The sequence below is a fragment of the Opisthorchis viverrini genome (assembly GCF_000715545.1).
Source record: "Opisthorchis viverrini unplaced genomic scaffold opera_v5_167, whole genome shotgun sequence".
NCBI lineage: Eukaryota > Metazoa > Platyhelminthes > Trematoda > Opisthorchiida > Opisthorchiidae > Opisthorchis > Opisthorchis viverrini.
This window is the reverse complement of record NW_008751825.1, coordinates 210,020-232,593: the sequence shown is the minus strand read 5'-3', so window position 1 is coordinate 232,593 and position 22,574 is coordinate 210,020. Positions and strand designations below refer to the sequence as shown.

Sequence of the window (22,574 nt, the reverse complement as noted above, 5' to 3'; positions counted from 1 at the left end):
GTGCGCCTTCGATGAGGTTGTAAATTAAATCAAAAGATTGTAAACATGTTCAAATCTTCGTGCGTGCCAACAGCGAATGACCTACGCGGGTTTTCTGGCGAATAGTTTGAAAAAAATTTGATAGGGGCGAGGAGAGATGTTAACTGCGATTCCAGGGGCCAGATCGCGAAGATGTAAGTTCGTATCTAAAACCCGAAAGCCATAGCCACAAAGTCCGTGTAACCATGCTGAGACGAGATTGAAGGCGAGATTCAAATGCCTGCGTAAATTCGGTTAATAAAGCAAAGATTAATCATGAGGCCATCCAATCGGCTGCAGTGTACGAAAACGACCCGAAATATGATGGTCACTAAGAAGAGGGACGAACGCGGGGAGAGAGTATTGTAGCCTGAGTGGAGTGGCTGTCATTAGTGGTAATGTATAGGATCCAATTTCAATGCGGAAATTCTCCGGAAAATACGACAAAATTCGTCATCTTTGAATTTCGTCCAACAAACTACTCGAGTAGGTTTACCTCTTGACACAGAGGAAGTGCAAATCACGCACTCCAATGTTGAACACAATACTTAAAGCAAACCACACAAGTTAGTGGGGTGCTTGAAAGGTGCTGTTGACGTCATTAGTTGTTCCCTCCTTGTTTTGTATAATCTTTTTAAATCTCCACTCACATCTGATTTCAGTCTAGCACAAACCAGGTCAACTGCTGGCAAGAATCCGTAATATCCTGCACGATCATCCACAAATCTATCCAGGGATAGCTTCCGCTAGAGAAGTAGCTTCTGTCCCACGTCCAAGGTCACACTGTCGATATGTTAAAATAAGATCTTTGCTCGCCTTCAAGGAACTGTGTCCTGACTACCGCAAAATGCAAGAAAAAACGAAACCTGAAATCGATTGATTGGTTACGTAAATTTAGTTCCCAAAAATTTGATCGTAACAGCCTTCGTGGCGTAGCGACAGTTAGCTGAACGCAGTGCGCGAGCGTGGGTTAAGAACAACCGAAATCCCCAGAGCAGCAAACAAAACTTGCCAATTTACGGTGGTCGAAATATGTATTAACAGTATCCAACCACCACCTACCACAAAAAGTGCTGTTTTCATTCCAACCCATGGCTAGTGGAAAGTTCACTGATGACAGGTTGTGCTACGGAAACAGGAGCGATGCTGTGGCATTTTCGCTCCCTTCTGACGTGGTCCACGTGATTACCCTTGCATGTTTGGAAACGCATGACAGCATGACGTGACTTCCAGTTCAGATTGTGTGTTAGCGTTATGCAACGGACTTGTTTTGGATAAGATTCGCAGAGGATACCGGGCTAATCCGCTGACGGTGTCTTGCTCTGACAGGATACTGAAACGTAATTTCATTAGTGAACAAAGGTGTAGCCAGGTTGTTCTTAATCGTCTGCCCCCATTTCCCTCGTTTCATTTCACTTTGATAGGGCAAAGTGATGGTTCCGAGCGAGTTCTACCAGTGGTGTACTGTTGTCGATTGTGATTCTGTCTCCACTAGTATAATAGACATCGGTCAATATTAAATCAGTGAGTGAAGGATAAATATCCTATGATAACCAAATATGATCACCACCGATGTACAAATCGGTAAGCTAAAAAAACAAGACAAGCGGAACGCATAAAACTGGGACGATCGAATTTCGGGCTTGGGCTTGAAGCTGTTCAGTTAGCGTAACCAGCTCCTGGGCAGTTTAGAAGCCATTAGCACTCTGGCTCGCGTTCCAAGCCTAAATCACTGTTAACCAGTTCTGAAAACGTGATTTTACCGTATTTTCCTACAGATCACAGGGTTCAAAGTCTTTGCACGTGAGCAAAATTGATTTTCGTGAATCAAGATTGCAGAGGTGGAAGGAGCCTCTTCCGAGGTGTGTGACCCAATAAAAAGCCGGCTGGGAATCACTCCTGTTCATTGACACAATCCAAGACTAATCTAAACTTGGAATCGTCAACTTCGAAATTATTCATTCCAGGCCCGGAGTGTTAATGAATAGTTACATGTCAGATTCCCAGAATAGATATACAAGACTATGAGCACACAATTACATTGTGTAGGCGGAAATATTAGAGGGGGAGAGCGAATTTAAAGGGCATTGTAAGCATACTATACAGCATAGAGCAAGAACGGGCGAACGAACTGTTCCAAGAAAACTATGTTCGAAGATGCGATGGCATGTGTATCATCTTATCACTCCTGAGTGACTGCTTCTAATCTCGGCTTGGCGTTCGTTGATATCTCGAAAGTGTTCGATTCGGCTACGTATGACACAATTGTCAGATCTGCTGAGGCTGGATGGAGCGCCGTCATCCCTAGTTCGATACATCGCACAATCCTGTGAGAATACTGCAGCAGTTTTCCCCAGTCCGAGGTCCACTGCCGCAGAGGTGTGAGATGGGGGGATCCACTCTCCTCAATATTGTTCATCATAGCAATGGATGGGGTTTTTGGATTGTCGATGCCAGGTCCATGACACCTTATTCATCATCTTCATCATCATCACTATCGACAGCATAACATTAGAGGTCAACACCGATGCTTCGCTTCCGTGTGTGACGCCTTAGTGGATGGTTCCGCCTTCGTTGACGACTGGGTTGTGAGTGCAGAAAGTCAGAGTCACATTTAACAGAAGCTTGAAGCCTCTGCGGTCGAGTTGGAAAGAGCTGGTATGAAGATCAACGCCGGACAGACGATAGCAATGGTGGTTTGTGGGAACAGAGAACATCAAGTGACAGAGGTCTCAGTCGGACTTTTTGCTTCGCCGAGGAACTCACCAGTCCTCTGGGTCCCACAAACACCGTGTCACATTTGGGCATCCCCTTTACTTCAAAGGGGAGAGGAGTCTGAAACTATCAACAGCAGCTGCTCAAACTGCTTGGTAAGGTGACGAGTGCCCCGTTCAAGTCACATCAAAGAATGGAGATCACAAGGAGCTGGCTGACACCGAGACTGACCTAGTCGCTCGTGCTCGGCCAAGTCCACCAAAACAAATTCAAAAGGTTGGACAATTACATCAGTCAACCTATTCGTGGCTGGTTGCATCTACCGAAGGACACCCCGATCAGCTACATCCACGGCAGTAAGCAACATGAGGGACTTAGTATACCAAGCTTCAGTGCAACGATCCCGATGCAGCGCGTATGTGATTGTTCCACCAATTAATCATTTTATATCGAGAGATCTGCTTCCTCAGTCAACCAAAACCGTTCAGCTGTAGCACTCTTCCGGTGCCTAGCTGCCATGCCACCCGAAGGAAGCACGACGGCTGGGATACTGCCAGGGTGCCCAAGCCTAGACAGGGGAGGTTGAGAGGCAATCAACCAAGGCTGTTATTGGACTGGGACTTCCCAAGTTCATAGTCAGTGATTTGTGTTCCCTGACAATTTTGGGCTGGCTACGCACTTACAACGCACTTTTGTGCGTGGTACATGGCATTGAGTGTCAAGTCTTGCCATTGACTTTCACACCTGACCCACTATGACGGGCACTTTGTGCCTTGTGTGCGAGTCTTGTGCTAGCGCCCACAGAGCCTTGAGGAGCACTGTTTGTCCTTGCTTCCGTCGCTGGTCTTTACACGCATGTTTCCGTAACAAACATTCTTACATGTGTTGGGATTCATCTTGTCTGACTGAAATTGTTGGTGCCACACCTTTAAATAAGACGCTTCCCTGGTTTTATCTGATATTCTCCTGTACACCCTTTCATATCTATCGCCTAAATTTACTTTTTTGTTTGCGACCATGCTGTTCAGAAATAAACGATAATGATGGTCGTTCACTAATAAATTATGACCTCAAGATAGGCTATGCAATTTCGGTCCAGATAAGTTTAAGAATGGTGCGCGTTTCATCATTGTGTGGATAATTAAAAAAGCATTGAAAGAAAGCGGGAAGAGATGAAAACGAGTACTGAAGCGTCAAAAATACAAAAAACGAACTGATATCCTGGTGCTAACATTAACCACCTGCCAGTCCTTTTTTTACATAGGCAAAAGGAACGAGGGGAAGATAATGGCAGAAGTGAAACGAAAACCTATAAGGGCCGCGTTGGGTCGGATGTATGGAAGACGCACTCCCGATAAACGTGTGAGGTGACAAGGATCAGTCAAAATACAAGTACACGAAAAGTATGGTATTCTGAGTTGAAACGGGCCGTATCGATGTAAAAAAGTGACATATGGTTGTGCGAACAAGCTACATCTGGACTGTCCAGATGAACTACAGAGAGATGACTTTAGTAATTAGGTGGTTTTGTGGACGAATCAACCAGAAGGGCTGTAAGATGGGTCGGGCACACCAATCACATCGCTCAAGTGTGAACACATTCGCCTGTTCAGACGTGGAAATTTAGAAGCGTCCAACGCGCGTTGGTGGTTACACGCTCGCCTCGCATGTCAAATGTCCGGGGTTCAAATCCCGGCACGGCCATTGGATATGCACTGCTGATGAGCTCTAGTAAGGGCGAAACTCGGGTCCAGTGCTCCTCTTTAGTGTGGACTCACCGGAATAATTACGCCAGAACAGGAGGACGACCGTTCAAACGAGAGTGGTGTGACTACGAACAAAGCACCTATCCGCAAAACCCCAAAATTGTTGTAAGATAAGTTGAAAAGCCGTTTTTGCAAGAGGAAACAGTTATCTGACAACGCTCGAAAGAAAACAGACGGAAGATTGCTACGCTACGATAAACTATGATTCTCTCACGAACCACAGTCTTCCTTACATGATGAGGTAGTTCAGACTATCTTTCCAAAGAAGTCGTGATTAGTGCTAAAGCTAAGATTTGAGCCTATTTACAAGATCTATGTTATCACGGTCATACACGTACGGTGATAACCATCTAGTACATATAAGTAAGGAAGTAAAGGCAAAGAGAACTACAGAATGCAAAAACTTCCGGATGGAAGTTCCTGAAAGTTCGACTGAAATCATGGTGGAAATAGATTTCAGTAGCATAGATTGAACAACTCCTTAGTACCCAGCGAAGCCGTAGGTCTCGCGTTCAATTTTTTTCCTTGTTGTGCTACAGGGTACTTTCGAAAGTGTAGATATGCATGCGGAAACCAGCTGGACCACATTCGAATTGGAAGATTCTCAGTAACGAGGAAATAAAGATGCGTAAGAAATGACTTTTGTCCGGAATGGCATACCACTGTCTTGTTTTCTAATTGATGGATCACGGAATTAATTTGTAAATTAAAATAACACTTGGTGGTGATTGTAGACACTTATTATTGTATATTAATTTTATTCCCGTTACTAATGATATTAACTGTATTATTAGTGCCACCATTAGAAGGCACGACATGATCAAAAAATACTGATAGTCTCACACTGCTCTACAATGAAATGATGCATAGAAGGATAGACTGAAGGCTGAAGAATGGTTCATGCAATACTAACAACGAAAGCGGCCAAAAACCGACCACTCATCCGAAAACGCAAAAGGTTAATTAGTAGCTGACAGTCTATTCCTAGTAGTCAGTTGACCGACTGTGAGACTACGCAGTTGAAACGTTCCAAAATAGTGAACCGCGCGAAGAAAACAAATGTGCATATAGCTGAAGGTAAAGGGTAAATATGCAACCAAAAATAGGACCCGTATTTGGCAGCCCCATCAAAGAAAACGCAGGATGTAAACCGAATGCAGTATGAGCATTCCTCATACATACGACAAAATAAACAAAGGAAACCGTCTAGCAAACGGAACCTGGGCTGTCATCCATCTACAGATTTGCCTGTCTTGCATCCAACTGTACTGAGCGGCCACCGCGCACAGGATGGTGGTATGAATAGGTTGCTTCAAAAAGAGTCTGGACACCGAATACTCGGGTGTAAACTTGGATATAAAAGAGTGCAAGCGAATAGCTCCAAAACTCTCAGTGTGTCGGACCGATGGCTTATGACTGCCCGGTCAGGCAGAGATAGCCAAGCAGCCAAAACACACACACAAACACAGAGGACGCGCAGCAAAATAAATGAGAAGAGAAAGTAAAAGCGAGTTGGCGAGACGCGATTAACATGAATAAAACTAGAACGCTTCAAAACTGACGCACTTACCAGCGTAATTTCCAATAGGCTGGACAAAAAAAAACAGAAAAAGAAATCAGTCGGGCACAAAAGTGCATTGCTGCTGCGCAACACAAAAGAAAAACACTAAGAAAGGAAGTTAGAACCTGAGTACGAATAAATGGACGTTCCTCGCGTTTTTTATCCACACCGATGCTCGTCGACGGGGAAACTGATAGATTCAAAGGAAGGAGTGACATGCGTAAGCGTCTAAGGACAACTGGATACAGTGAGTAGCCGTATCAAAGGCAAGGTTAGTCTATGCCTAGGGCGCTTGGAACCTTTAGAAGATATGCCTTTGAAACAAATATCCTTGGTCTATTGTACTGGGCTCATAGTCTTATTTCGATGCAAGCCGGAAGTCGACAGTAGAGATTAGGGACCGGAACACACGTGTTACTCAAGTCAGGTGATCAGCCCGTTTATATTCGTGTCCGGAAGACCACGGGATTAGATATACCTGGAGGTTTGTGAGGTAAGGATTGCATAAAGATGGTTACCGATAAGGATGAAACAGTGCTTTTCAGATTCCCAGCAAAAGTCGAATGTGACTACAAAACGGAATTCAAGTGCGAAACAATCAAGTAATGCCGGGATTAGCGAGTAGAGAGTCACTGACGAGACTTGACAAAAATGACCGCTACCGTGGTTGTCCTCATTCGGTGTGGGGAGCTGAAACCGCACTAACCATTCAAAATGATCAGATCTGGATCGCTGAAGCAAAACGACCAAAGTGACATCAAAATGCTTTCGATAATCCTTGAATTTCGAGTTTCACGAAATCGGTGCGTAGCAGTGAGCACAATACCGAGTACATAGAGATTTCGGGGATTTTTACACCGGAATTACGGGAAAATTCGCCAGAAAATATCAGGAAGGTTGGTTCTACTAATCTTCCGTAAACTTGATGCGCGTGTGCCTAATGAAGACGCGAGCTGCCTTCAAAATCATCCATTGTTCTCCGTTACATAAAAGTAGACGGTGTTCTGGCTCCGCGGTCATGACTGACATCACATAAAACGCCTATGGTGTTAAGTTCGTTTCAGCCGATCAATTGAAGAATCTGAGAGAACAAAGAAGGGGTCAACGCAACCAAATAACCGAAATAGAAAAAGATTAGGGTAAACTGCAGTATGGCGAACTTCCGTGATATAGACGTCCCTGGAGAAAACAACTGAAGGAAGTCACCAAAATTGCTCTTCCGAGAGCAATATATCCATCCTGCGACAGCCTCTTTTAAGACCCGAGCATTTTCGATAAATGTAAAACCAGGTAACATAACAAAAAAAACCCATAGTGCTTCGCTCTACATTAACCCCTATTTATTGGTCTTGTCAACCATCTTTTGTGATCCTACTGGAAAGAGGGCCATTTGGCTGGCAGCAAAAAGGAATACGAATTTGTTCCCACGTCGCCAGCTAGACTGTTTATCTTCTAGAATTGAAGAAGAAATTCATTTTTACACTAGGATGTATTAGTTCCCACGGTCACGACTCCAAAAGCGTCCATACTCCTGGTTTGGCTGTTTTAATCGCTCCCACCAGCTATCGTTGTGGGAGGCGCTGCCGTATACACTAAAATGGACAAAATCGCTCATGGGAGAGTTTGTGAAGGCCAGATCCGGAGGTAAGGAGTATGTTCTGCATACAAGCTATCCACGGCACTCTGAACAAGTTGCCTCATCTTACGATGAATTAGTTAGGGCCAAACATCTGTAGTGAACCAGACCAGACAACCTGCTTAATCAAAAGACAACTGTGTAGTCGAATACAACCAGACTGGTGTAGTCAATCGTATCTAAACAAGCAGGCAAGGATGATAAACAAGTCACGCGACTTCATTTTCGCGTTCTCCTCTGTGTGCTTCCCAGGTACTCCAAATATTCATACTAATTACTAGTGGGCTATACCACCGCGCGATCAGGTAGAGCAACAGTAATTCCACGTTAAACGTGGCGTGAATGTGGTACGACGACAGTTTAACCTAACTATGCCAATGGAGCTGTATGAAGGAAGTCACCATCAATTGGGTGGAGCATAACTTGGAAAGAGTAAATGAGAACCTGTTTGATAAACTTGCATTGACTAGATCAATCATTCATGACAGGGGGATCAGTTGAGGACAACTCATAAAAAGGCTAGCTAAGATTTTGGGTAGGTGAAAAGAGAGAGCAAGTTAGCGATTTGCCTGATTTATGTAACATGGTGCGAAAGCCAAGTATTAGGTTGCATGGCGCCTAGTCGGATGTGTGAATTGTGAACACATAGTACAGTGTGCATCAACTAAAAGGCGTTTCCAATTAACTGTAACTGCTAATAGCGTGGTTCCAAGTTCCAGACTTCGATATGCGTTCAACAAAAACAAAGAAAAGTGAGCCAGCTTTAGAGTATCGCTCGCATTGTTGGGGTCGCGCTAATTCAACGCATTTTCGGATCACACACAAAATAAAATCCAAATGAACAGAGGTTCACAGAGGCCGACAACTCTGTCGGTCAATTGACCGACACGATATTATAAGCTAGGAGTTGCGGAAAACGTCACAAGGGCCACGAACGTGTATAGCTCAGAAAGCTAGGCGAGACAATCGCAGCTGTGGTAAAAGAGCCCTCGAAATTAGGATTAGAGTGCTGTGGTTGTTGTTTAACACCACATTTCCAAACACACATGATGGTCACTAACCTCGCTTGAATCTGATCGATCGCACTGATCGTGTCCAAGTCGCGTTTGACCTCATTAATGGATTGGGCCAGTTCTTTCATTGCCTCGTGTGCCTGTAACAAACCAGCTCGTTCGGGATGGTCAGCTGGAGTTAGTTTCCGTAGTTGCTGTATTCCAGAAAAATAAAAAAACATTAGCTAGAGATTTTGGTGGGCCCAGAAACTCCAAAAACCCAGGATTAATCGTTGCAACCTTTAAGCCAAAAATGAGATCAAACAGCCATTCGACAGAAACTCCAGAGACTGGCCTGCGTCTTTGGCAGGTGTCTGAACGCTAAAATGTTGTGCATCAAGTAACAAGGATGGAAAACGGACCATAAGATTCCTGGTCATCGACCCTAGGCATAACCTAAGTACGTTAGCAATAGAAAAGGGCTTAAGTGTCCGTCTGCTCGCTTCTCAAAACCCAGAAAAGAAACTAAACAAAGGTTGAGAATGCATCCCGAGATGAGACTTAGTGAGAAGCAAGTTTTAGTGCACCCAATTAGGCTTAAGTGAAATGAGCTCTACATACTTTTGAGTTGTGACGCCGTCACATTCAGAGACATAGAGCTGCAACGAGTTTCACCTCGTGTGTAGCGTAATTATCACGAACAGCGACTTAGCGACTAAGTAAACGAGGACACAATTGAAATACTCCCACGGAGAATTCTTCGGTTCAAGCGGAAAGAAGGAGTGGAAATCTGGTCGTTGATCAGGTGGCTGTTGATCTGTCCGGCGTTTTGAAATACTCCCACGGAGAATTCTTCGGTTCAAGCGGAAAGAAGGAGTGGAAATCTGGTCGTTGATCAGGTGGCTGTTGATCTGTTCCGGCGTTTGATAATCAACTTACACTTTTGCACATAGCCCAAAGACTCTTGGAAAAGCGAGCAATAGCATCATGTCAAGGTAATGGACATCAGGACGATCGCTTCCTTGCCGCTTAAACTGACCCACTATCCTTGTGATACATGGTCAGAAAACGACTGGACACATAACAAGCAGTTCCCTCATTTGAGGCGGTGATTTAATGGGGATGACTGACCAATCGAAACGAAAACGATAACGTGTCATCACCCAAAAGCGCTTTTACGATGAAATTGAACTCGGAAGGCAAATCACAACCTGAAGCCACATCCAAAGTAGTTGGTGTCTATATAAAAACACCTGGTTCAGAGTTTAGGTGTGTTTTGAGAGTGTTGATTCCTAAGCCAAAGAACACAGCCAGTTTAAGGCAAACCATTGGCAGCCTCGGAATGTACAGTTTGACTCCAGGATCAAGCTCGTATTCGTTTACTCGAAATCCAGACCGAGTTGACGGCGAGGAAACTGGTCTAGAAGAAGGAACAAAAACCTGAATTTAGGTACTGCTGTGCATGATAAATGATCTTGGAGCAGTGTGAAGTCCGGTTTTTCCAGAACCTGCAGACCATCTCCAAATTCCTCACCTCAGGCGCCGCGGTTCCTACCTAGATCGGATGGACGTACTCATGAGAAAACATCAAATTTGAGTGTGATGCAGTAGGTGTGACCACAAAATATCACTCGGCTTATGTTTGTGAGTGCACCTCTAGCCCCTGCATAGTAAAGTACAGACGATGAACCATCATGGGATGGGTGCGCCAGCTAGGGTACGAAAAAACTATGGTCACTGGATCTCTTCCTGTCGACCGACCTAGAACGAGACCTTGCGGTGTACCTTCCAGCATGGCTCAGCGAGTTCTGGAATTCAGTAGACCAGTTCACAGTGACAAGGTCCGGTTTCTTTGTTGGTTGTCGGCAACATGGTCAAAATATCAAAGAGAGCTCTTAGGGCTCGAAACCACACAGAGAACAATGTGTTCCTCTCAATCTTCATTTGAAGATATCACCAGGGTAAATATATGGAGACTGGAGCAACAATCAAGACAAACATATCCAAGACAGACTTACAAAGAACACGGGCAGTGAGGTATCACCTAGCGAAGAAGGCTCAAGCGGAGGATGAGTGACGATAATGCAAAATAAGCAATCGTTCAGATGTAATACCCTTTCGGTGCATAGGTGCCACGCTGCCCGAAGGAAGTACGAGGGCCAACTTATTGCTGGATTTCCCATGTCTAGACAGGAGCAGTCGAACCGTGGACCTTCTATGGCCACTAAATTCGCGCCCTAACTACTGAAATGTCTCGAAGTCGGTGTGACGACACGTTAAACGCTCCACTGAATGAATCACAAGCGAACAAGGCAGTAAATATACAGAATGAAGTACTAGTACTGAGAATTACGCAGCGCATGATATCTATCTATCAGTGGAAAAGAGTCAACGGTACTCCGAACGTACACTCAAACACTAAACGCATGAGCAAGCAAAATGAATCTAGCCTATACAAAAGTGAATGAAAAGGTAAAACGAGCAAATCGAAGCAAACGAACCTCCAATAGTAAGTGATACTTTAGCACACGTTGTATCGGAACGGTGAGCAGTTCTGTCAAGTGGAATTTGCTGAACTTTTCCGAATTCATCTGACACATCTATATGGGAAAACGTTAGAGAATAAACATCTTGATGGATAGATAGTGTTGTGCAAAAGTACATTCGGGTAAAGATGGAAAAATGACACGGTCAGTCACTAGTCACTGTTTCACTGTAAGCCGCAGGCGACCACCGATGATATAGATGCACTGTAAATAATCGTTCAGCTGTAGCAACCTTTCGATGCATAACTGGCATGACATCCGAAGGAAGCAAGGGGACTGAGATACTTCCAGGACGACCAAGCCTACACAGGTGTAGTCAAGATGCTGATGTTGGGTTCAAAATACGAACCTTGTGGCCAGTAAGTTTGCACCTGACCACTGGGCTACCTCGAGCACGACTGACCAGACAGGCATTGAAAATGGCTGGCACGTAATCACTAGCTGGAAAAGTTTGCTTCCCCCATCTAGATAGAATGAAGAATACAATAGAAACCTGACGAGACGAGCCTGATGTAGTCATTCCCGTCAGACAATGCTTTTCGTGCGTGGTAAGCAGAAGACTGGATGAATGTCTCTTGTGAGTTGACAGCGTAAGGATGCCTTGATTGGAAATTATGCTAGAAAGGTCGCTAGCCGGATTACAGCGGTTCGGCAGGCCCGGAAAACCAAGGGTGGCGGTGACTCGAGTATAGTTCCCATAATACAAACCCAACCAAAATAACCATTAAAGAATTCACACGTCTAAACTTGACAAAACAATCGTGACCTGACTTATAAATCCACGTTAAAAAGCACGAATGAGAGGCTCACTGATGGGGACGAACCTACCTCAATTCTGGTCCGCTTCTCCACATCGTTGCGCATCAGTTCGACCACCAATGACTGCGCTCTTTGCACGTGTCCACAGTACTCACCATAGATTAGCAGACGATCGCGTACTTGGAGAAATACATCGCTTAAACTGATGACATGCATGTTCTGGTTAGTAGCCAACATGAGATTGCCAAAAAGTTCACGATGAATGTTGTGCAACTCCTGTAGACATTGGGGGAGAGAAAATCCACATATGATGAAGCTTAGAAGACAGGTGAGCGTGACCAAAAGGGCTTTGAACAGCTAAGAAACGTCAGCCAACTATTTCCACCTAGCAGTGGACAAGCGTCACCGTTCAGTCTTTTGCGCATCATCCGCAAGTTATGGTATCACCGATCTACTGTAGGAAGTCTGAGCAATTCCGCTCACCCGACCTAGCTGTCTACACCTAGGCTGCGATTTTCCCCACCGGCGTGCTCAGTTGAGCGTGCGTACACGTACTCATACTCAAACAACTACCCGTTGGGTGGTCACGGTCGATACGCTGTCCCGATTTAGAGACCACGCTCGCTCCTTACGTCCAATAGTCTGTGCGCGTCCATTCAGTCGATCCAGAATCCAGGTTCTCAGTGGGTCACGTGATTGCCTTGCTACGTTGATCATGTCTACATACCGCACATCGATTCAGTAACACCAAAGATTTACGGGAATTTTTTTTAATTTCCCAGAAAGGATATTAAAAAAGCCATCTGAAGTCAAAACCATTTTATCAGTGAGGGAGCATTTTTCCTGATGAACAGCACCTTGCTGTCTCCTGTATCCGTCCAAAAGCTCTGTCGAGCGGTTTCCACGTGCAGCAAGGCCATTGCGTAACAGAAAACGCCATAATCGAACGGACTGGATTATTTTTTCCAAATCTTACTCGAGTCGGTGTTCAAACTTAGAGTATGCACTGTATTCGCCGCACGGCAAAACTTCGGAAATTCAGTATGATTTTTTCACTGGTAAGGACTCTACTTTGCGACGTTGAGGTAACTTATACAGCCGGTCCAAGAAAGACCACGAGAAAATTATATGAACGTGTGGGGGATGAATAGAGGACTAGTACGTGGATTACCAATCGCCAAACTGCATTACTTTACATCGTATTGCTTTACGAACACCCACCCATTTAACCCCATGAGTGGGTACTGAATTGTGCTTAGCATAGATTAGCTGGCTACATTGGGTCAACCCATTCGGAACATTGCCAAGAAATAGTGGACAGTTGTTTTGCCTAAGTAGGACCTGAGTAACCGTACTCGTCGTCTGGATTCTGTGTAGAACACGGGCTACTGACAGAATGTTGTCTAGCCCGCTGTTTAACTGAAACGAAACCGTTGAAATGTAAGTACATCGTTTTAAGCCACTCAGCCTAGCCAACAGTAAGACAGGCTCCCAGTGAGGTTGTGATGCAGTCCTCCCTCTTTTATAGTTCCAAAAATCCAAGTCAAATCCAGTGTGCGGGTTGACTGTATTATCGAGAAACGAAGGAACTGGAACAGATGTCGCACGGGGCCACACAGTCGTATTTGATGGGAGTCGTCACAATGAGTCATCACGTAGACGGCAATGTACAGGCGGTCTACGTTCCGATCGGGGCTCTGGTTTTTTGGGTTAGTTTTCTATAAGGTTCTGATAGTATCTCGCTTTCATCCATGGAACTAGCTGCACGGTTGCATTCCCAAAGGCACCAAAGCGAATCAGTAGCATAACCTACATTGTTGTCATGGAAAAGAAATGCGAATGGAATGGGGACTTGATAACACAGACAATGGGTCACAAAAGACGTTGTCTCCTTATTACTACCATTCTCCATGTCTCTACGGGCTCAAAGAATGTACGAATCGCCATTTCTTGAGAGAGAAGTAGAGAGGGAGACTTAGCTAAGCCTGATGAATCTCAGCATACCGCGGACCAACGAGTCGAAACACTAAGGAGATTCCACGAAGGAAAACGAAGTAATACACACAACAAAGTTCAGCAAGCTAAAATGCACGAAGCTCCATAAGATGCCGGCGAATGTGATAGACCGGGTGAAGCACAAAGTCAAACTGAACAATGACGTGACTTTGGGATTTTCGCCGATGGAGTACTGAGTTCTGCATAAGTTATCACGGTTAAACTAAGTCTATTATATGACAACTCAAAATAACGAAAATGTGAGCTGATGAATTTCTTAGCCGCAACCAGACAAAAGATGAATCTGGACAACAACAAACGCAATATTTTTCGTTGTATTACTGTGTTAAGTAAAACCGAGTAAAAATTAAACCAGTTTATTCCGGACCCATGAGCTCCAGACATCCAACCTGCAGCTTTAGAAGTGAACGGGTATTAGGCTTCTGTATACTACCAATTAATTCTTCCATCCTTCTAAGAGCATAAAACCACAGGAGAGTCGCACAACGGGTGATGGTCAAGCAGTTGGAAAGTGTACGAGGCAACGTACCTTTAACGATAAACTGCATTGTGAAGACCAAACGTTAAAGAGATAACACCCTAAGAGAGCGCAGAAATGGTTGCGCTAAAGGGAACGAGCAGGTTGAATATCAAACCGTGTTCCAACTTCAATAGAACTGATTGTTATCCTCTGCATCTCCATGACCTGCTTGCCATTCCTAGTCACCGTTGTACAGTACGACACAATTTTGTCGCAGACGGGAGGCTACAGTGACAAGACTGCACAATGAGTGTCATAGTGACCTATTCGTTCTGTGTTCTGAAGGGTGAGCACATTTTTTGATAATCTACCAGTATACGAAAACGCCTCAATTTTCCAGTTGGACAAGTGAAATTCTGTTATAAGGTTAACACCCACCACGTTTTTTATAACGTAGCCAGGGAACTGATAACGGGAAATCGTTTCGAGAAAATGGCGGTCACTCCTAGAGTCAGTCACCTTGAGGTAGAAAACTTTGACTGCAAGGTTTCCCTGTCAGCATGATGCGTATGAGCTGTATGCTAGCAAAACCAGAACGATCCATCCGTAAGCGATATCAGGACTGGACGGCCGGAATAATGACACCCGTACGGTACCCTCTTTCTTTCTGTCTAGTGGCCGTGTAGTTTTTAACTGCACGGGCCCGTCACGCTGGTTATTCTTCTAGCTCATGATTAGCCAGCCAATGCGATCAAACTAAATCGATCTCCGCGGGGCTAGGGTTGAAAAGAAGTGCCACGTAGGATGCTTGCAGTCGTGATACGTTGAGTATTTTGAGCGGCACTGATTGTATCATACATCAGTAACAATGATGACCACTGAAAACTACATTGTCTCCAACCCTGTTAGCTCAGCTGAACTGCATTCACCCAACAGTTAGCTTACTAGTTATAGCATCAGCGCAACCTCTACAAATCCACTAGGATCAACTTTTCCTCCTCCCACAGCATCTCACTTTCGAGTGAAACCATCAGAAATTCAGGTATACCCGACAAAATCTAAACTACAGCCACTGTACCTTCACGTGAGACTAAGCAACCGCATATCGTCTCCAAGCATATCGTTATAATCAATATCATATTAGGAAGTCCACCGACCCCCTCCTATTTTCTACGTTCAAAAAGCTCAAAGTACTTACATCGATGTACTTGAGGATTTCATCCAATTCTTCGGGAGACAGCACACCGGTAAGCGGTGACTTATACTTCTGCAAAATTGTATGAATTGGTAGAATTATTAAGGAGCCTACCTCGAGCAACATGCGCAGCAAATCCACATAGTTCCTTTCTGTATCAACAATCTCTCGGATGCAACTTCCACGAGCTGTTAGTGACTCACTGTTGATACTCTGAAAGATAATCTGTAGTTGACAGGCAAAAGGAAAATTACATGTTGAGCAGAGGAACCCTGGTGGACAACGGTGTCATAAAGTTTCTCTTTTGTTTCTTCCTCCATTTGAGCATAGTTGTTCCGAGTTGATTCTGTCAATTTATCGCTATAATATCGAGGTCAAAATCAAATGGATTGTAGACCAAAACATACAGCGTAGCTGCGTACTCCTCCAAGTTGTTGTAATACTCATGTGTTGTTTGAAGCTCCGAGTTTTCCGGTGGGAAACCACTGAGATAACGGGTCAGTTTTATGGGTGCAGCAACTTACGTGACGCCCGAAAGCTTGGCTCTATCAGACAAAGACAATTTTGAGAGAAGCGCGATGGCCTTGCCAAAATTTTTCGCCTGATATATATCGTTTGGTTGGACGAGGTAAGGTTTTGGAATGCTAAATTCCTTTTCGCACAACTGTGTAAACAGCCTGATATTTTGGCAACATAAAAATTGCGAGTTTTGTGGAGTCGGACTGAAGTCCTTCATGGAACGAACATCGAGTTGGTGTTGAGACAAGATATCCAACACTCGACATAAAGCCACCCCATCCATCAGAGCTTGCACAAGGTGGATGGCGTTACCTTCAGGACCGAGAGATGGATGGTCATCTGGCAGAATCTGACATCGATTGAGCCATTCGGCACACTGGCGCCAGTCATCTTCATCCTCCATTATGTACCAGTGGCTAGAGCCCAATCTGGAGAAAACAAGAGAAAGCTATCAAAACTACTCTGGTGAGGTCATGCTGAGCCTGAGAAACCCAGACTTCGAAGTAAATACAATGATAACGTGTTGAGCGGCAACAACGTCCGCGGTGGTACGGTATTATTTCATTTTCCTAGACCAAAAGACAATCCGAACCTCTATGAATTACGAAAAACGTGTCATAGAGACAAAAACGACGGGGGATTGTGACAAGCTGAGATGTGCCGTAGCAGCATTTCCCGCAGGTGCTCACTGTAAAGGTTTCATGGGCTACTCTCAGGACTTTGTGAATTGACCAGCTCTTTTAAATATTCACGGCCAAGGAGTGGGGACTTTGAGTTTCGTGAACATTCTTGCTGCCCTGTATTTCAAAAGGCTTCTTCGCAACTCGTTCAGTTCGTCAGGGTATTTTCCTCTCTTTTTTGCTCAGTTGTGTCACCGACGTTATCGTGGTATGCACACCCCAAGAAGGCATGAATCTAGGCATAAGAATCGCGTGCTGAACTTGGAAAACAAATCAACAAGTAAACAAACAAACAAATGGTAAAATAGTGGACTTGGATTATGTAAGCGTCATTTTGTTGTTTGAAGACTTTCTGTCCGCAGGAAGTACCACAGACAAGCTATCGGAGGTGATACCACGTCTATAGATGCTTTTTTGCGTTCAAGGTACAATGTTTTACAGCAGTATTCTTCATTTTCTTGTGCCTCTCCAAAAACTTCAGGACGAAGGAGTTTGGTTTGTTGATCAGTTAACATATTTTAGCAGCTGGATGATCCATCAATGTGCTATAACAGATTAGGGCAAGACGTGGGCAGCGTTTACCAAGGTTCACCATTAACGGCGTCATAATCAAATTTCGCTGAAGCTAAAGGACCGTGTACATAGGGTAACCGTAAGAGTAGCTGGAAATCCTGCAGAAAACGGAACGCAACCGATCCCCACTGAATGCGTTCTATCACTTCTTAAGCGGAGCATCTAGTTAAGGTTCGCCTGTCGTTATGCGCTGGACTTATGCTGGAGTTTGCAAAGGACGCTGTTTCAAGCCCGCTAACGACACCCTCGACATAACTCTCAGATGTATTCATTCTGTTATTTGAAAGAACAGACGGTTTACACCCATTTTCCTTAAGAACGCAGGACTTCTTTGCACGCATTCCAACTTTTTATTTCCACTTTCTTTCTAGGGCTTTCGTACCTCCATGGTTGTATGGCAGTTGAGCACCAGTGTGCAGTACTGGTGTATTGCCGTCAATGACAACTATGATTGACAAGAGGTTCGTTATTTCTCGATAATATGTCTCTCGTAGGATCAGACACAGTTTTCTGGTGCTTAAGCAGAGGCCATAACAAGCGACTATTATAGCAACCAGTGAATCCTGATGAAAGGCACATAACCGAGTGTTTACAGGTGATCAACCAAACAGAGAAATCTTCGCTTACGAGCTGAGAACTACACCAACGCCAGTGCAACCAGCTTCGATAGTTGAGGAACCACCTGAAATTCGCAGTTGGTAGCGTCTAGACGAGGCTGCCACAGACCCAACTACTGCACTTGTATCGTGTCATAAAGTTTCTCTTTTGTTTCTTCCTCCATTTGAGCATAGTTGTTCCGAGTTGATTCTGTCAATTTATCGCTATAATATCGAGGTCAAAATCAAATGGATTGTAGACCAAAACATACAGCGTAGCTGCGTACTCCTCCAAGTTGTTGTAATACTCATGTGTTGTTTGAAGCTCCGAGTTTTCCGGTGGGAAACCACTGAGATAACGGGTCAGTTTTATGGGTGCAGCAACTTACGTGACGCCCGAAAGCTTGGCTCTATCAGACAAAGACAATTTTGAGAGAAGCGCGATGGCCTTGCCAAAATTTTTCGCCTGATATATATCGTTTGGTTGGACGAGGTAAGGTTTTGGAATGCTAAATTCCTTTTCGCACAACTGTGTAAACAGCCTGATATTTTGGCAACATAAAAATTGCGAGTTTTGTGGAGTCGGACTGAAGTCCTTCATGGAACGAACATCGAGTTGGTGTTGAGACAAGATATCCAACACTCGACATAAAGCCACCCCATCCATCAGAGCTTGCACAAGGTGGATGGCGTTACCTTCAGGACCGAGAGATGGATGGTCATCTGGCAGAATCTGACATCGATTGAGCCATTCGGCACACTGGCGCCAGTCATCTTCATCCTCCATTATGTACCAGTGGCTAGAGCCCAATCTGGAGAAAACAAGAGAAAGCTATCAAAACTACTCTGGTGAGGTCATGCTGAGCCTGAGAAACCCAGACTTCGAAGTAAATACAATGATAACGTGTTGAGCGGCAACAACGTCCGCGGTGGTACGGTATTATTTCATTTTCCTAGACCAAAAGACAATCCGAACCTCTATGAATTACGAAAAACGTGTCATAGAGACAAAAACGACGGGGGATTGTGACAAGCTGAGATGTGCCGTAGCAGCATTTCCCGCAGGTGCTCACTGTAAAGGTTTCATGGGCTACTCTCAGGACTTTGTGAATTGACCAGCTCTTTTAAATATTCACGGCCAAGGAGTGGGGACTTTGAGTTTCGTGAACATTCTTGCTGCCCTGTATTTCAAAAGGCTTCTTCGCAACTCGTTCAGTTCGTCAGGGTATTTTCCTCTCTTTTTTGCTCAGTTGTGTCACCGACGTTATCGTGGTATGCACACCCCAAGAAGGCATGAATCTAGGCATAAGAATCGCGTGCTGAACTTGGAAAACAAATCAACAAGTAAACAAACAAACAAATGGTAAAATAGTGGACTTGGATTATGTAAGCGTCATTTTGTTGTTTCAAGACTTTCTGTCCGCAGGAAGTACCACAGACAAGCTATCGGAGGTGATACCACGTCTATAGATGCTTTTTTGCGTTCAAGGTACAATGTTTTACAGCAGTATTCTTCATTTTCTTGTGCCTCTCCAAAAACTTCAGGACGAAGGAGTTTGGTTTGTTGATCAGTTAACATATTTTAGCAGCTGGATGATCCATCAATGTGCTATAACAGATTAGGGCAAGACGTGGGCAGCGTTTACCAAGGTTCACCATTAACGGCGTCATAATCAAATTTCGCTGAAGCTAAAGGACCGTGTACATAGGGTAACCGTAAGAGTAGCTGGAAATCCTGCAGAAAACGGAACGCAACCGATCCCCACTGAATGCGTTCTATCACTTCTTAAGCGGAGCATCTAGTTAAGGTTCGCCTGTCGTTATGCGCTGGACTTATGCTGGAGTTTGCAAAGGACGCTGTTTCAAGCCCGCTAACGACACCCTCGACATAACTCTCAGATGCATTCATTCTGTTATTTGAAAGAGCAGACGGTTTACACCCATTTTCCTTAAGAACGCAGGACTTCTTTGCACGCATTCCAACTTTTTATTTCCACTTTCTTTCTAGGGCTTTCGTACCTCCATGGTTGTATGGCAGTTGAGCACCAGTGTGCATAACTGGTGTATTGCCGTCAATGACAACTATGATTGACAAGAGGTTCGTTATTTCTCGATAATATGTCTCTCGTAGGATCAGCACAATTGCCTCCATGGTTGTATGGCAGTTGAGCACCAGTGTGCAGTACTGGTGTATTGCCGTCAATGACAACTATGATTGACAAGAGGTTCGTTATTTCTCGATAATATGTCTCTCGTAGGATCAGACACAATTGCCTGATGCTTAAGCAGAGGCCATAACAAGCGACTATTATTGCAACCAGTGAATCCTGATGAAAGGCACGTAACCGAGTGTTTACAGGTGATCAACCAAACAGAGAAATCTTCGCTTACGAGCTGAGAACTACACCAACGCCAGTGCAACCAGCTTCGATAGTTGAGGAACCACCTGAAATTCGCAGTTGGTAGCGTCTAGACGAGGCTGCCACAGACCCAACTACTGCACTTGTATCTTGTATCCGGGATTCAGAAACATAGTAAACACCTATCGATCAGGTAGCAGGTCATCACCGTCATCGACGGCATAAAATCAGTGTTCAGCTCCGAGGCTTCGCTGTCGTACAACTACCAGTTATTTGAAAGCCTCTTTGTGAGGAAAATAATAAAAATGGATTGGGAAGGGATTTGGTGCCAGTTTACGACTTAGGCAGCTTGGGTAGCAACTGACAACAACATTGACAATACTTAGCAGCCATCCATTCCACTATATCCAACCATGTACAGTGATGTTCACGCAGACCCGATCACGGAAGGCGTGTCACACCGACAACACCAACCGCTGTTAATCGATTTCATTTCGCTCGACCGGATCAAACGTTGACCAACTCTTCGCCGGCGCCACTCTCAATTGAATTGGGCTCAGAAAACAGATCTCTAAGACAAACGATGGTTCGGCATGCTCAGTGCATGGTCTAACAATCGTAGGTCCAGGGACACAACCATTGCTGGAACCAGTGTCACTGTTCCGGAATGTGTTGCAGAATGAAAATGTGATCGATGCATGTTCTTGCAGGACGGAACCCAGCTTGGTTTTCAAGGGTCCATCTCACCTCGTGTTGTCAACCTTCGAAAGATAAGACCTGAGAGGATTTTCGATGCCACGGTGGTTTTCACACAGCGTCCGCGTACCCTTTATGAAGATAGGAATAATTGTCGACATGTACCACTCTGTAGGCACTTTATCTTCCTTCCATATCGCACCAATGAGCTTTGTTAGATGGTTTAACAGGGATTCCCGTCTTCTTTGAACACGGCTGGATACAGACCGTCCAGTCCTGGTGCCTTCTCACCTTTCAATAAGGATATTTTATACTATTTCTTCCGACGAGCGAGTAGGGTTTACAGTCCATTCACCGGTAAGTAATATGTCCGGAGGTTGTGTTCCATAAGACCAGCTAAACTGTTCTTCGAAGTGCTTGGTCCATCTTTCCAGTCGAAGTTTTTGCGAGTAATTTAATGAACTGCTTTTTCAGTTTTCCTTTTATTGACTGCTGCTCTTCTAGGGCCAGTCGATCGTATCGGTTGATATAGGGCACGGCTGTTTCCCGTAACAAAAGCCTTCTCCATCTCCCGAGCTTTCGATATCCGCCAGACCTCTCGGTCTTTCGTTAGGCTCTTCAATGTTTGGCATTTAAGAGATTTGCATGCGCCCTCACACTCGTTGCCTTCTGATATGGATCTCCTGGCATTAATCATGACTGGCGATCTCGAAAATATCCAGTGTTCTTGTGGTCGAATTGGCGAAGTCGAACAGATAGCACTGAACACCGCTAGCATAGCTCCTTTCACATTTTCCCACGCTTCATACATGAACTCACCACCAGTACAGTATTGGTTTACTGTGGAGAGTTGTTGGGCTAGCTCAGATCGATACTGTTGAGCTATGTTAGTTCTTCGAAGATGGTGGACTGGCATTCTTCTTGTTGACTTGAGACTGTTGCGCAGAGACTGGGCCTTACCGTGGTGTGACAGTTTGCGTAACTCAGCGACCCATCGAGCCAGTGGGAGAGTGTATCTGGGACACTCATACAGTCTGTTATACCAGGTTGTTCAGTGGTTAGAGGTCTGAAGAACACAGTCTCCTGGTCCTCCAGGATGGGAGTTGGAACATGTGGCGACTTGTTCCGTAGAAACGGTAATGCATTTGCGTTTCTCGCCAGACACCCCTAACTTGCGCTTAGGCTTTTGATCCAAAGGATTTGGTTGATAACCCTAATCGTCCTCCGGTCTAGATGTGTGGGCGCCCTGACAGTATCCCAGCCCACATTCAACCAGGATTACGGCAGCGGAGCATTGGTGTTGAACAGTGATGTCGTACTGTTGAGGATGGTGACTTGCGAGGGCCCGAGGGTACACGAACCGTTAGGCGTGATCGGAATCAAGTTGTATGCCCCAGGAGGAAAGGCAGTCTTGAATTGTGGCTCTTCACTGGTGGCTGATGACCACTGGGTCCACGGTTGACTTGCAGTTGGCAGCCACCAGGTT

The 22,574-nt window shown here is 44.8% G+C and overlaps 2 protein-coding genes across 2 annotated transcripts; one reads left to right on the top strand and one right to left on the bottom strand.

Moving 5' to 3' along the window:
• Positions 1-3,177: 3,177 nt before the first annotated feature.
• On the bottom strand, positions 3,178-18,819 carry T265_07378 (hypothetical protein; the record flags this gene model as incomplete). The annotated part of the gene is made up of 10 exons (XM_009172882.1): positions 3,178-3,336; positions 4,512-4,648; positions 8,633-8,903; positions 11,190-11,288; positions 12,063-12,269; positions 15,668-15,877; positions 15,919-16,024; positions 16,072-16,149; positions 16,189-16,611; positions 18,422-18,819. 10 exons carry the CDS (start codon positions 18,817-18,819, stop codon positions 3,178-3,180), a joined length of 2,088 nt encoding a protein of 695 aa, XP_009171146.1.
• T265_07379 (hypothetical protein) lies at positions 13,592-20,736 on the top strand (the record flags this gene model as incomplete). Its single annotated transcript, XM_009172883.1, has 2 exons — positions 13,592-13,702; positions 20,593-20,736. The coding sequence occupies 2 exons, from the start codon at positions 13,592-13,594 to the stop codon at positions 20,734-20,736; spliced, it is 255 nt and encodes an 84-aa protein (XP_009171147.1).
• Positions 20,737-22,574: the final 1,838 nt, after the last annotated feature.